The sequence below is a fragment of the Myotis davidii genome, unplaced genomic scaffold (genome assembly GCF_000327345.1).
Source record: "Myotis davidii unplaced genomic scaffold, ASM32734v1 scaffold88, whole genome shotgun sequence".
NCBI lineage: Eukaryota > Metazoa > Chordata > Mammalia > Chiroptera > Vespertilionidae > Myotis > Myotis davidii.
In genome coordinates this window covers 4,614,284-4,629,160 of record NW_006300377.1, presented here as the reverse complement: position 1 = coordinate 4,629,160, position 14,877 = coordinate 4,614,284, and the positions used below count along the sequence as shown (strand labels likewise).

Here is a 14,877-nt window from a genome sequence, read left to right as displayed (position 1 = left end):
CTTTTTTTATTCTAAGGCTGGGCCTTTTCTGTTCCTCTAGAGCAGTGAGGGTGAACCTATGACACGTGTGTCAGAGGTGACACGCGAACTCATTTTATTGGTTGGTTTTTCTTTGTTAAATGGCATTTAAATATATAAAATAAATATCAAAAGTCTTTGTTTTACTATGGTTGCAAATGCCAAAAAATTTCTATATGTGACACGGCACCAGAGTTAAGTTAGGGTTTTTCAAAATGCTGGCACGCCGAGCTCAAAAGGTTCGCCATGACTGGTGTATACCCTTTCACTACGTACACCCATCCTGGAAAGCGCTATAAAAAGAAGGTCCTGGGGAGAACCATTTGTTCCCACCATCAGCACACACCTCCGTATGTAAGCATGCTGGATCCTGGGGAACACGGCCGCTGGGTCCAAGTCACTGCTCCAACACACCAGCGATGAGAGCTTGAGCCAGCACGCACCCTCTCTGCAGCTCTCACCCCTCACCTATAAAGTGGTGCTGATGGCGGTCCCTACTTCACACAGCTGCTGTTAGGATGGAATGAAGCAATAACTGCCACGAGCCCGCAACTAGGAAGAAAGCCCTTTACAAACACTGACACACTCAAATGTGCAAACCCGTCCCAGGCTGTGTTGAGGGAGACAGAGGGAGGATGAGACAGGGCCTACTTCTAAGAGGTTCATAAGTGAAACAGTTTTTTCAGATTTCAGGTTGCTCCCTGCTACAGACATGTGAAATTCTTTTAGAGGTTGCATCAACATTAAAAATTGGAAAAGACATTTTCAGGGTGCCTCACGTTGAGTCAGGGTAAATGCCACTTAGTGACATTTTCCTTTTAGTTCTACAGATATATGTGTGTACTGGGTTGTGATGGAAAATTTATTTTTTTTTCAGTGGAGTGAGATTAACAAAACAAAGTTTAAAAGCTACCAGTCAAATAGAAAAGGCAAGACACCCAAAGCGCTATAAGAGAAGGTCCTATGATTTTGCAGAAAACTGACAATATAGCCTGCGAAGTCCAGCTTTGCCACTTATAAGCTGTGACGTGTGTTGACGTGTGTGTGTGTGTGTGTGTGTGTGTGTGTTTGGGCTGGTTACATAACCTCTCTGAGCCTCAGCTCCACCAGCTGAAAAATGGGAATTAAAAACATACGTGTTGTGGGGAAACTCTAAAAAGGCAATGCACACACAGTGCCTAACACAGGGCCTGGTGCACAGTAGGTGTGCAACCTACGTGTGCTCCTGACCTCCTAGTCTTCCGGTTTGGGTTCTCACTGCCCATTGTCTGGCATCAAACCTTAGCTGATGACCAAGACAAATGGACCCTGAGTAAATGGAAATATGAGAAACACCCAGCACCTATTTAATCCGATGAAATGACAACATTCATCTCTGCTTGTCTATTTTGGGAAGCCCATGGGAAGGTCCAGACAGGCGCCTCACTCCTGCAAGGGCCCAGCCTCAGTCATGGAAAATGCCCCCAGGACGCCTCCCCGGGGAGTTTCTTGTTTACTTTGTAAATATTTTAAAGATGTCCTTCTACCCACGGCTGAGGCAAGGAGGGCGCTCATCAGAGGTTCACTTTTGAAGGGAACGCTCTGCCTCCGGTGCTGCTTTTATCCCAGTTTCTAGCCAGAAAACCTGGCTTGGGCAGGGCTCCGCTCGGCCAGTGCTGCCTCTGGGGTGGGCAGGGTGCTGCGCTGTGTGGCTCGAGTAGGGCCAGAAGGGACAGCTGCCCAGATCTCCACTTGGTATCAATGGCTCCCTCTCAGCACAGGGCAGTGATTCTAGTTCACTTTCACTCTTCCCTCAGGCCCCTGGCATGGTCACTGTGTGCCCACTCCCCTCCTCAGTCCCTCACATCGAGACCCTCATCACCCAGTCCCTCACTCAGTTCCTCACTGATTTCCTCGGTCCCTCATTCATTCCATCACTCACTCCCTCCCTCACTCACAATGCAAGTCCACTCCTCTTTTTATTCCCCCGAGCCTCCTAAGGGCTGGATCCTTAATAGGTGCACAATCCAAGTTCATTATGGAATCAATTAGAACCAACATCAATTTGTAATTGGTAACAGTTAAAGGCTTAATGAGCAAGTTATGTAGCAAACCACTGGTGTTTAGCTCTGCAAATTGTGTGCATTGCGAATAAACTCAAGGTTGAAAGGAATGTCCTCCCATATGTCCCATGCAGTTTGAATCTCCTTGGGTCCTAGACAGCTCCCTGCTTTGGGGTTCACCCACTCCTCTCCATAGGTGGCTCTTGGGGTTAGAAATTCTCTATGATTGGAGTAGAAATCTGCTCCCTGCATTTTCCACCTGCCATTCCTGGTCTGATCTCTGGCCACTGACACCTCTTGAGAGATTTGAGCCTCTAAGCGACAGTGCTCCCTAAGTTATGTTGCCTACATGTGAAATGCACTGTGCTCCACATCAAATGAGAGAGGCTGACATGTGACTGTTCGCCCACTTTACACTGGGATAGGCTAAGAGGGCGAACTCTACATTTAAAAGGCAGTTCAGATGGCCTTGGGAAACTAGCTTAATTTCTCTGTGCTCCGTTTCCTTGTCCATAAAATGGGAATGGTGGCATTTAATCCTCATCATTGCTCCCAGGGCAATGATGAGGATTAAATATGATGATGCTGATCAAGTGTCTAGCATGATATTGAGTGTTATGAGTAGCCTGGCCTGCAGTGGGGCGAGTTGGCCTACACATTTGAGAAATGTCACTGCCTTGGGCCACAGACCGCAGAGGCAGATGTAGAGATGCAGTTATACAGATCTCCGTGTCTGCAATAAGAACAGGACCTCAGCCCTGGCCAGGTGACTCAGGTGGTTGGAATGTCGTACTATATACTGAAAGGTTTGATCCTTGGTCCGGCAGGTACAGGAGATTCTCTTTCACATCGATGTTTCTCTTTCTCTGCCCCACCCCCCCACCTTACCCTCTCTCACTAAAATCAATAAGCATATTCTCGGGTGAGGATTGGAAAAAAAAAAGAACAGAGGAGAGTATGCCCTGAAGCCACATTACACACCAGACCCAGTTTGGGACAGGGTGAGCTTGCCCTTGGTATCACGTCTGCCGCCCACAGAGGACCCGTGGCCGCCCTGGCCTGCCTACCTTGATACTGGGCGCTGAAGCCACGCTGTCGGTGGTTGCCGTCGGAGGTGAAGTGCAGCCGCAGCCAGTTCTTGCTGCTGATGACAGGGGCTGGGAGGCTGGCTCCGGTGAACCTGTGGGGACAGGAAGGTGGCAGGGTCAGGGACCACAGCTGGTTGGGACAGGGGAATAGACATCCAGGAGTCTCCCCACTTCCCATGCCTGCTGGGGCCTCCGCCCAAGCCTGGAGCAAGAAGGGAGGGCTGTGCGGGCCCAGTGGCCTCCAGTAGCCAGGGCCTAAGCTGCTGGAGGTGGCTCCTCCATGGGCCTTCTCACCTCCCGGCTTCCCTGAGATGTCCGAGGAGGGGGCGGGTCCTTTAGGTCTGGAGCAGAGGTCCAGCTCCCCAGCAGAGCTCTAGCCTGCCCCCCAGGAGAGAAATCAAGCTCCCCCAGCATAGTACCCCCCTGCAGATGTCCACATCACCCCAGGAGAGACCCAGAACCCCCAGTGCAAGGTCAGCCCCATGGAGAGAACCAGTGTCCCCCTCCCCAGCAGTGGCTAGTGCCCATTCCCAGGCAGAGGTTCAGCTCCCCCTGGCAAGCCCCTGGGACCTGCAAGTGTTCAGGACAAAGGGCTGGGGACACCACTATAGACACTGTGGCCCTTCACAGGTGTGAGAACCCATTTTGGAGTCACTAATTAGGCCCTGCGTCTCCTCTGGCTCCTCTCCCTGTCCCTGCTGGCTTGCCCTTCTTCCCTTAGATTAGCCTCCTCAGGGTTCCAGCCAGTCCAGTTCAGTGGGCGGGACACCAGGATATCCCCCACTGTCCCTGGTTACTGTCCTGGCCTCTTGACCAACTGCCGTCCTGAACCAACTTCCAGCTCAATCAGATCTTTCCTCCTAGAGTTACTCAGAGCACAAGAACCTTCCGTGGCTCCCCAGTACCTACACAAGACTGGCCTTCCAAACCTTCCCCCCAGTCCTCTGCTTGGACTGGCCTCTGCTCCTTGCTGGCCTTCTCTACCACACTCAGCCTAAGCCCTTGATACCCCTCCTCGCTCTGCTGACTCTCCTGCACCCCAGATATCCCCCCATCTTCTCTCCGCTATCTGACAGCCTGCAAGTGGCCAGGTGCCCAGTGTCTCCCTCTGTTCCTCCTGCGTACAAATCAGGCACGAGCCTCCTCACACTTCCCCTTGGGCACAGTCACCCTCACTCCATCTGCTCCCACTCCCTGACACTGCCTCCATCACCTAAGCGCTCCATGAGCGCCTGTTCTAGTCTCTGCCTTTCTGCCAGGACATGCTCTCCTGCCACCCTCACTCCTGCACAACATGTCACCATGATGACTCTGGGAAGCTCTCAGATATCACAGCCCCAGGACAGCCTTTCCTCTTCTTCTTGGCTTTGATGCCACGGAGATTTTGGTTCAAATCCAGGTTTCACCACTAACTACCAATGTAACCTAAGACCAGATACTGAACCTTTCTGAGGATGACAATAAGAACACCAGCCCCCAGAGAGTTTGTGGGAATAAATGAGAGACATTGTGGGTAAAGAACCTAGCCTAGTACCTGACACGTATTAGCTCAGTCAATATACTTTTCCTTGCCCCTCCTCTGTGATGCCAGTGTTATTCAAATTATAACTCATTTTAGGTGTGTGTCTCTCTCAGATAACTCCTCAAAGATGGCAGTGTAGTTCTGTGGCAAAGAGGGGTGGGCTCTGGCGGGATCAGCTGTGTGATCTTATAAAAGTTACTTCAGCTCTCTGTGACGTTCTCTATAAAACGAGGACAATAATAACCCTTCCCTCAAGGGCTTGCAAGGATTAAATGAGATAATACACAGAAAGACCTTAGCATGGTCCCTGGCAAACAGAGAGCTCTTGGTAAGTGGGAGCTGCTATTTTCTTCCACATCATTTTTATTCTTCCTCTTTGTTACCAAGCACCTAACAGAATGGTTGGTACAAAGCAGGAGTGTCAGGATTCCAGCAGAAAATAGCTGGCAAGGTCATATGAGAATAATAATCTCAGGAGTTTAATGGATTCTTCACAAAGCAAATGATTCCTTCCAGAGCAAATGGTTATCCCTGAAGGAGAAGGTGCATGGATCCAGATCTTCAGTCCAGACTGCAGCCAGTTTGTCCAAATTGCACCAGAAGGGAGCAAGGAATGAATACCTGGAACTCACTCTCCTCCCTCCCCTCCTCCAATCTCTTGCTGATGCTTCTGTTGATCTTGTCCAACTGGAAGCCGGGGGCAAGGGAGCAAGCATACTGATAGGTAAGTCTTCCTGGGCATGGGACAGGAAGCATAAGGGAGGGGAGAGGATCTGGAGGAGCAAACAGAAGAGATCTAGCATGGTAGGTCTCCATTAATAGGTACTAAACAAAAGAACTAACCACAGAGCTCAACACCCTGCATCACTGAGTTTTTTACTATAATGAAAATGCTGACATACACTAAACTCCAGGAATATAACCCATATTGTTATGGTAAGAGCTATTATAGAAACCAATTACTGTATTTCACCAGATCCCATTTAAAGTAGTTTATTACAGGCCGAGTCATTTAAGTTTTTTAAGGAGCCACAAACAGTATTGTGGGTTGTGTTTTTTTCTCCAGGCCAAATTCAATTCTATCTCAATGACAAAGCTTAGAGGCTATTTACATAAAGGAAGTGAAAAGAGGGAGAAATTACCTGAATAATTCAAAACCAAAAGCTGTTTATTGCAAAATGGGATGAAGGGGAGGGGGGGCAGATGGGGGGTAATGGGGTCCCAAGAGCAGGATGGGAGCAATGATCAAGACTGTAACCAGAAGCCAGCCCCAGGATCTGCTTTAACCCCTAACTGTACAGCCTGGCAAAGCCCCAAGGGTCACCTCCCACCTTATGGATCCTGTTAATTCCCAAGGCTTAACTTTGCAGGGTCCTAAGTTGCTCCTACCTCCTTGGATGTAAATATTGCACATTTAAGAGTTTTCTTGGCATCTATCAAAGAAAGGTGGGGTGTGTGTGTGTGTGTGTGTGTGTGTGTGTGTGTGTGTGTGTGCCCTGGCTGGTGTTGCTCAGTGATTAGACCATAAGCCCACGTACCAAAGGGTCCCAGGTTTGATTCTTGCTCAAGGGCATGTACCTGGGTTGCAGGTTGGACCTCTAGTCCCAGTTGGGGCATATGTTCCTCTTACTTCGATGTTCTGTCTCTCCCTCCCTCCTTGCTTCCCTCTTTCCCGCCCACTCTCTCTAAAAATCAGTGGGAAAAATATCCTCGGGTGAGGATTAACAACAAACTCTGCTGTGGAGATGGTGTCATGCTTTATTCAAAACCCTCCAGTAAAAAAGTACTGATGCATGGAACAACGGGATGACTCTCAAGAGCAGTATGCTGAGTGATAAGAGTATATGCTGTGCAATTCCATTTACATCCAACTCTGGGAAAGACCAATCTACAGCGAGATAAAGCGACTGTGGTGGCCAGAGCTGGGGTGTTACAGATGGCACCGCCTGGGAAAGCGCACAAGGGGCCTTCTGGGCAGTGGAAATGCTCTCTATCCTGAACAAGGTGGCAGTTACGTGCGATGTACACATGCCAAGGTGGCTGCAGAATAGGTGGAAGCTACCCTCACCTCCTCCCAATTGGTGCCAAACCAGATTTATGGCTAAATTATAAAGCAATCAACCTGAATAACCAACTGAAGGCTAGCTAAACTGAAGTACTATAACAAAGGATTTACAGAAGAAGCCACAAAGAGGCTGGAGACACAGAAAAGGATGTGCCCCCCTCCCCCCGGCCCCCACACACAGGTGGAGTGGCTGAGAAACCAGAGGAATATCTCAGCTGCAAAACTCCCTCCTACCAGGAGCGTGGGGCTCAGCCCCATGCAGGGACCCCCAACCCAGAGCAGCAGAGACGGAGGAGCCCACAGGGCATCTGGTGGTGAAAACCAGCGGGGATTCAGTCTGCCTGGGAGAGCAGAGAGTCTGCTAGAGACCCAGACATCTTCCCAGCTCAAGCACTCCTACTGTTCCAGTACCTGCCTGGAGAGTGCACTACCAGGTCCCCCAACTACTAGCGACACCACTCTGAGTGCTTGAGTCCTGCAGAGGGTACGCTGGCTGCACCCATCGGGGATCTTTGGTGTGTTCTTTCTCTGGAGAAGCTTTTGGAGGAAACTCAGTAAGTGCTTCCCCCTTCCTGTGAACATGGCCAGCCTGGGCCCACTCTACAATGTTTCCTTAGCAGACTCCAGGAAGACCAGGTAGCCTCCGATCTGCCCCCAGCTATAAGCTGAAGGAAACTGACCCTTGTCCTGACCGGTTTGGCTCAGTGGATAGGACGTTGGCCTGCGGACTGAAGGGTCCCAGGTTTGATTCTGGTCAAGGGCATGTACCTTGGTTACGGGCACATTCCCAGTAGGGAGTGTGCAGGACGCAGCTGATCGATGTTTCTCTCTCATCGATGTTTCTAACTCTCTATCCCTCTCCTTTCCTCTCTGTAAAAAATCAATAAAATATACATTAAAAAAAAAGAAAAAAGAAACTGACCCTTGTACACAGCTTGGCCCCTCCCATGCACACCCAGGCCCAGTAGATGCAGCCACAAACAGTGAACAGTGTGGTAGTTCCAGACAGGTAACCCAAGGCTGGTTACACACAATTTATGGCATCAACCTGTACCAGAACCCTGTCCAAGTGGACCCAGAACCAATACAACCAGTGGTGGCCTTCAGACTACACCAGAGCTTGACCCAACTAGCCACACAAGCAGCATACCCAAAGGGGGATTGTGGCAGGCACCAGACCCTGCTGGAAACAATTCCACTTCGGGGGCAGCCCTGCACAGAGACTCATACACGGGTGATCGAGGTTTATCCTTATAGTCAGCCAGCCTGAGGGTAAACCGCACCACAAAAGGACCAACAACATTCTAGACTCAACTATAATAGGAAGGTGCACATTACCCACAAGAAACATTCCTGGAGCACCAAGCTCAGGTGATCTGGAAGATTGTGCTTCTGAACCCAACAAGACACCTACATCATAAAGTCATTATAACAAATTTGGGAGTCATAGCAGATCTACTTAATACACAGACACAAAATGGGGAGACAAAGAAATATGCCCCAAATAAAAGAACAAGAGACATCTCCCCAAAAAGAATTAAATGAAATGGAAGCAACCGAGATACCAGAGGCAGAGTTTAAAACAATGGTTATGAGGATGCTCAAAGAGCTTAGGGGAAGAACAGATGATCTCAGTGAGAACTTAAACAAAGACATAATAAGCATTAAAAAGGACATAGAACCATAAAAAAGGACCATTCAGAAATGAAGAATACACTAGGAGGAATCAACAGCAGGCTAAATGAAGCAGAAGATAGAATTAGCAATTTATGGGATGCACACATTTGACAAATCTCTGAGAACTGTACAATGAAAATGGGTAATTTTAGTTTATGTATACTGTACCTTAACAGAGCTAAGTAAAAACAAACTAAAATTTTACTCTGAGTTTCCAATCCTCTGAGTAAAATACCTCACTATGGCTATGTGCCTTCTCTCTTCTGTCTCCCCATCTCTTCAACCTTTTATTCTTTATGACCAGCCACATGATCTCCTTGCTGTTCAAAACGGGCCAGGCCTGATCCTATTTCAGGGCCTTTGCACTTGACATTCCCTCGGCCTGCTACCTGGGTCTTCTCTCAGACCTCCGCCTGGCTCACTCCCTCACTTCCTTCGAGACTGATCAAATGTCACTTTTTCAGTAAAGCCTTCCTGGTATGACTCCCACCTGCCTGCCCTCCCTGAGTACACACACACACACACCATTCTCCAGCCAAATAGAAGACCTTATGTGAACTGAAACACAGACTGCTTTTTTGTGCTTTTCTGCTTTTGCACTTTTTATGCCATTTCCCATTGTACCAGCTGGCTGCACAGGGAAGTTAGGTAAGTCGCTCAAGATCACACAGTTACTAACTGGCAGAGGTGGGATTCCAACCCGGGCCATCACACTCAGAGCTTACGTACTCAGACATAATATGCAGGCATGAAGGAAGGCAGTGGAATAGTTTAGGCTGAATTCCATTTTGTTCCTGTTGTTCCCCTCCCTCCAGCATCCTCTTTAATTTTGATCCCTCTTAGAATCATAATTAAAGGAGAGAAACACAAAGAGAGATTCTCCCTTTCAAACCTTTCTGTCCACATTAATTTCACTATGGGGGGCTTGGGGAATTCCAAGTTCACCCAGGAAATTGCTATTGCGGTACAACATAAAATGTATTTAAGCAATTACACTCCATTTTTTTTTTCCTTTTTGGTAAATTGACTTCCGTTAAATGGGGCTTCATTAATGGAATCTGACTTGGGAGGATTAAAAAAAAAATCACTCCCTTTAATGCGTGTAGCTGATTATGGGAAAAGTGGCTTTGAGTTCCTCTGCAGAAAGCTCGAAGCTCTTTTCTTGGTAATCGGAGAGCTCAGAGCAGACTTTGTGGGAAGCATTTCTTCTGAAGAAGCTTCCCTCACAGTCAGGTTGTTGGGGTGCTGAGAGCCACCCTCGGAAGCATTTCTTCTGAAGAAGCTTCCCTCACAGGTTGTTGGGGTGCTGAGAGCCACCCTAACAAGATGACAGTGACTCTGCAAGGGACTGAGGCAGAGGAGTGTTAGGCAATCTTGGTGTAAATCTCATCTTTCCTGAAAACTGACATTCTCAGGAGAACATCCGTTCCTTCACATATTCACCAAGCATATACTGTATATAAGGCACTGTATTTGCCACTGGGTGCTACTCCCACTGTGGTTCCCTAGATATGGGGAGTCCCTGCTAGGCCTGTAACCTACAGGATTTAACTGCAATGTCCTGTTCTCTCTGCAGCCTCCACTCTCAGTCAATACAACGTTTGACTTCTGTGCTCCTAGAACAGCGGTCACCAACCTATTGGACCTCATAGACCACCAGTGTTCTGCGGACCACCGGTTGGCGACCACTGCTCCAAATATTTCCTTAAACCGATGGTCACCAACATTTTGAACCCTGCGGACCACTGGTTGGCGATCGCTGTCCTAGAATACCTCCGTGGGCTTTATGTGCACCCCTTGGATCTGATTCAGAGCTAAAGCATCTCTGTGTCCCGGGGCCAACCATAAACCAGCCCTCCATCTTCAATGCTGGCTGGGAAGAATATGAAATACACAGCAGGTAATCACCACCTTACCTTATCCCCACTCCCAGGCCCTCTTTCCTTCCCACCTGCCCACTGCGCTTCTCCCTGGGAGAGGGAAAGGACACCAGGATGCAACTGAAAACCCTTCTAGAAATGTCCTGGTGAAGGCCCACTGGCTCCAGTATTAAGCCCAAACTTTTTCATGCCTTCCCTCTCCAATGACACCCTCTTTATCTCTAGCTACGTTCATGTCTCCATGCCTTTGCATATGCTATTCCCTGTATACCTGGAATGCCCTCCTGTTGTCCCACCTGACTACCTGGGCAAAAAATCACTCATCCCATGAACCTAACCAAGTGTCTCCTTTTCTCCACCTCTCCCTTCTCCTGCTCCCACCAGAGGGGCAGTTCCCTCCACTGTGTCCCCTTTGCACCATCCACATGCCCCTACCATTGTACTGGGTGCATCAAATCATGATCATCTTTAGACTTGCCCATCTTTCTGTCTAGAAGGCAAACTTCCTAAGAGCAGGGACAGATCTTCTTTTTCTTGGTATATCCACCAACACAACACAGTTCCTGACACACACAACAAATCACTTCCACAGAACAGGGGTTGGCCAACTCTAGCGTGCTGGCTGTTTGTAAATAAAGTTTTATTGGATCACAACCATACTCATCCATTTACATATTGTCTGCTTTCACGCTACAATGGCAGAGTTGAGTAGTTGTGACAGAAACTATAACCTACAAAACCAAAAGTATTTATTTTGCCCTTTATAGAAAGATTTTATTGACACTTACCATAGAGGCCTTTCTACTGATATAATTGGTTGATAAAAAAAATTACTTTTCTAAGTAGTGAATAATAAAAAAATGCATACGTAGCTTAAACATTTCCTTATAATATAAAATACTTGAACGTACATTTATTTGCCAATCCATTTAATGCAGGACCACGGCCTTTCCTTTAACTATGGGTTCATTCTCTGCATTGTCTATCTTGCATAAACTACTCCCATAATACATCATTCACCATTTCCAATTTTGCTATAGCTCATCCAGACAAATGCTTATTGAGTACCTATGATGTGCCAGGCATTGTGCTAAGCACTGGGGTCGTGGTAGTGAACAAGACAGAATTGGTCCCTGTCCCAGTGGAACTGACTCAGTGGGTACAGCTGTCTCACTCACGCACACCTAATATTTAGGAAGCAATTCTTTCCAGAGCTTTCCCTTCATCGAGCCATTCCAAAGCATTTAATTTAGTTTCCATAGATGCAACTATATTTCCTTTCACACTCATATTTCATCAGTTTATGTGATGTTTAATTTAAATCACATAATTACAATAACAAGTATGACTGGCACGAGAGAGTTGGCAACAAACCCATCTGATTCTCAGAAAGAGCAAGATTCAGCTGGTGGGAGCAGGGAGTGCACAGGCATCGAGGGTGGGGGCGGGAGACGGCCTGCAGGCAGCTGGGCTGACAGCCCCACAGGCATGGTCAGGAGGATCTATCAAGGCCATGGGAGGGCCAGTTACTCCAGGCAGCTGCTTTGGTGGAGATGGTTAAGCATACACATGCCTTTGAATGAATGAAAGAATTTACGAATGAACAAACAGCATTCTCTTGCTTTCAACAGTGGGACACCTTTTCTAATTTGTGATCAGGAGAGAGGAAACCAGCTAGCCTTAAAATCTTATTTGAGAAGGCTTCAGAAGTCTCCTAGGTCTAATGCCCAGCTATGTATGAAGCCCAAATACAGCGTTCTTGACAAAGAGTCAGTAGAGATGTTTTCAATACCTCCAGTGATCAAGAACTCACTTCCTTGCCAAATCCTCCCTGCCCACTTTGATCCACACCCGCACCTTTTCTAGCTATTGCCTGCTCATCCTTCAAGTGTCATGTTACAGCCAATGGCTCCAAGAAGTTGGCTTTGCTCACCAGCGGCATTCAGGGGTCTGCCTCACCCACCAAATTGTGAATTTCCTGAAGATAGGAGCTGTTTCTTTCTTGTTCAGTTCTTCCCTTAGTATCTTGCAGAGTGCATGATACAAAGAAAGGGCACAGTAAATATCACTCACTAGAAGGAGGAACCCTTGAATGAATGAACACATGAATGAGATCTTGGTGGTGGAAGCAGACGGCATATATAGGGCAAAGCAGGGGTCAGGTGAGCAGGTGAGCCTGCGGGCAGCAGGCAGGGCCTCGAAGGTCATGCTGGGTTTACCATGAAGACATGCTGCCCCAACCCCTTGGTCCCTCAGCCCTCGCTGTGCTCCTCATTCATGTGGCAGCTGCTAGTATCTTTTGGGGGGACTCTTGTCATGTTGACATATCCCCAATATAGCACCGGTGGAGTTTGGTAATAAATGTGAGCAAATGTTTCTTCTTCCCCAGCAGCAACTTAATAAACTCAACAAATGATCAGGGCTCTTCCCTGTGCGTCTAATTGTCAGCTCCAGGGAACCCACACCAACTAACTGCATCAGGTAAATGCGTTTCCCTTTGATGCACTGCACCCTGGAGGCATGCATGTGAGCCAGGGAGAACTGAGGGGCAGGGATCCTGGCTGTGTTTGCTGTCAGGAGGGATGAAGATGTCATTACTGATGTCCTGGGGATGTTACACTGAGAAGTTCTGGAAGTGGCTTGGGGTGTCAGTTCCTTCCACTTCCAGTTCAGCTGCTCATTGGTGGGACTGCTGGGTGAGGCATTACCTGACTCTGCGAGAGGCTGAGCCCATGATGCTGAAGTGAACAGAAGGGGTTGGGTCTGGTGCCAGGTGCCACGCTCTGGATGAAGAGGCTTGTGGTGGATCTCCTACAACCTTTCAAGGGGCTGCCCAACTCTCTCCTCTTCTGTCTCCAGGTCTCAATCAGGTACTTCCATTCTTTTCTGAGTGCTTGAAGCCTTAGAAGATGAGTCTCCCTCTGTCTCAACCCACAGCTCCTGAAACCCTGAGGGCACAGCTGATGGCACTGGGGGGCGGGGGTAGAGTGAGCATGTGACCTGAGCTGGGCCAATCAGACTGTGCCTCCAGGAGATCTGCAAACACGGTGTCTGAGCATCATTTCTTCTACTTCCCCTTCATTCTTTTTAAAAAAAATATATTTTATTGATTTCTCACAGAGAGGAAGGGAGAGGGATAGAGAGTCAGAAACATCGATGAGAGAGAAACATTGATCAGCTGCCTCCTGCACGCCCCCCAGAGAGGATGTGCCCGCAACCAAGGTACACGCCCTTGACCGGAATCGAACCTGGGACCCTTGAGTCCGCAGGCCGACGCTCTATCCACTGAGCCAAACCGGTTCGGCTCCCCTTCATTCTTATACACTGTCCTGTGCCTTGTACATTCGTCCTCCTCCAGGTCCTCTCCAATCTGACTGGGACAGAATCTAAGAGCAATCTCAACCCTGACCAGCTGCTGCGACCTCAGCTGCCCATTCGCTGCACCCAAGTCTCTGTTACTACAGATTAGAACTGAGATCCTACATGGAGACCTAATGGTCCCCATGCCTGGAGACACTAGAGACCACCTCCAACAGGCGTGGCCCAGGAATGGGGTGCAGACCTCAGGAGCCTGGAGACCAAGGCAAGCTTACACTCCACACGGCCCCTCCCCTTCCTGGCTCAGGTTTCTGCCAAGGTAGAAAGGTCACCTGTCTGGTTCATTTCCTGTCTTATCCCCCTACACAGAGGCAAGAGGTTTAAAAAGGTCAAGGGTGAAGGGCCGGGCCTCTGGAATCTGACAGTCCTGCATTTGAACCTGGGTTCCACTGTTTACCAGCTGTAAAGGTGGGCCTGTGCCATAGCTCCTGAGTCTCGGTTTCCTCATCTGTGTAGAACAGCCGTGGTGGTGGATATAGCGTGTCCAGGACTGTGCCAGACACACAGTAGGCGCCTCACAGATGTGAACTCTCTGCCTCCCTTGCTTAGGTCTGAGAAGAAAGGTGATACCATCTCATCGGCCATAAACCCTATTCTCCAGAGCAGCGGTCGCCAACCTTTAGGACCTCACGGACCACCAGTGGTCCACAGACCACCGGGTGGTGACTGCTGCTCCACAGCATACAGGGATAAAGCAGACCAGGAGCAGGCTGGCCTAGATTCCACAGGGGAAGAAAGGGCAACTGTATCCCCTCTAGTGACAGAACAGAATGGGGGTGCAAGGACAGGCACTCTGTGGCACCCACAGTGACTGGTACCTTGGCAGCCACCTTCCCTTTGGCCTGGCCTCCACCAGCTCCTGCTGACTTAGCTGGCCATCTTCTGCCTGTTCACTGTCAGCATGACTCAGAGAAGGGACCTGCCCACTTCCTGGGAGGGTGGCAATGCATGCCTCGCAGAGGCCTCCGGGAATACATTTGAACGCTACTTCTCACCCAGAGGAAATGCTTGGACATGACTTATCGAGGGGCCTCCCATGCCAGCCTTGGCTTGCCACTTGACTGCCATTGTGAGTTTGAGCATCATTGGTGCTCCCTCTCTCCCTCCAGAAAGCAGCCAGCCAGCCCCGCCCGAGTCTGGCAGCTCTGACCGAAATCCCGATCCAATCAGTCTGGAATTGAGGAGAGATTATTGGCTGCCGTGGCGA

General features: G+C 48.9%; 1 protein-coding gene across 1 annotated transcript in view; it reads right to left on the bottom strand.

Annotated features, from left to right (window-relative positions):
- The window catches only part of CSMD2 (CUB and Sushi multiple domains 2), a 495,158-nt gene that overhangs the window by 269,230 nt on the left and 211,051 nt on the right, over nucleotides 1–14,877 (bottom strand). Inside the window, exon 6 of the mRNA XM_015572780.1 lies at nucleotides 3,128–3,240. Within this exon, the coding sequence (XP_015428266.1) occupies nucleotides 3,128–3,240 (113 nt within the window). The remainder of the gene's footprint in view (nucleotides 1–3,127; nucleotides 3,241–14,877) is intronic.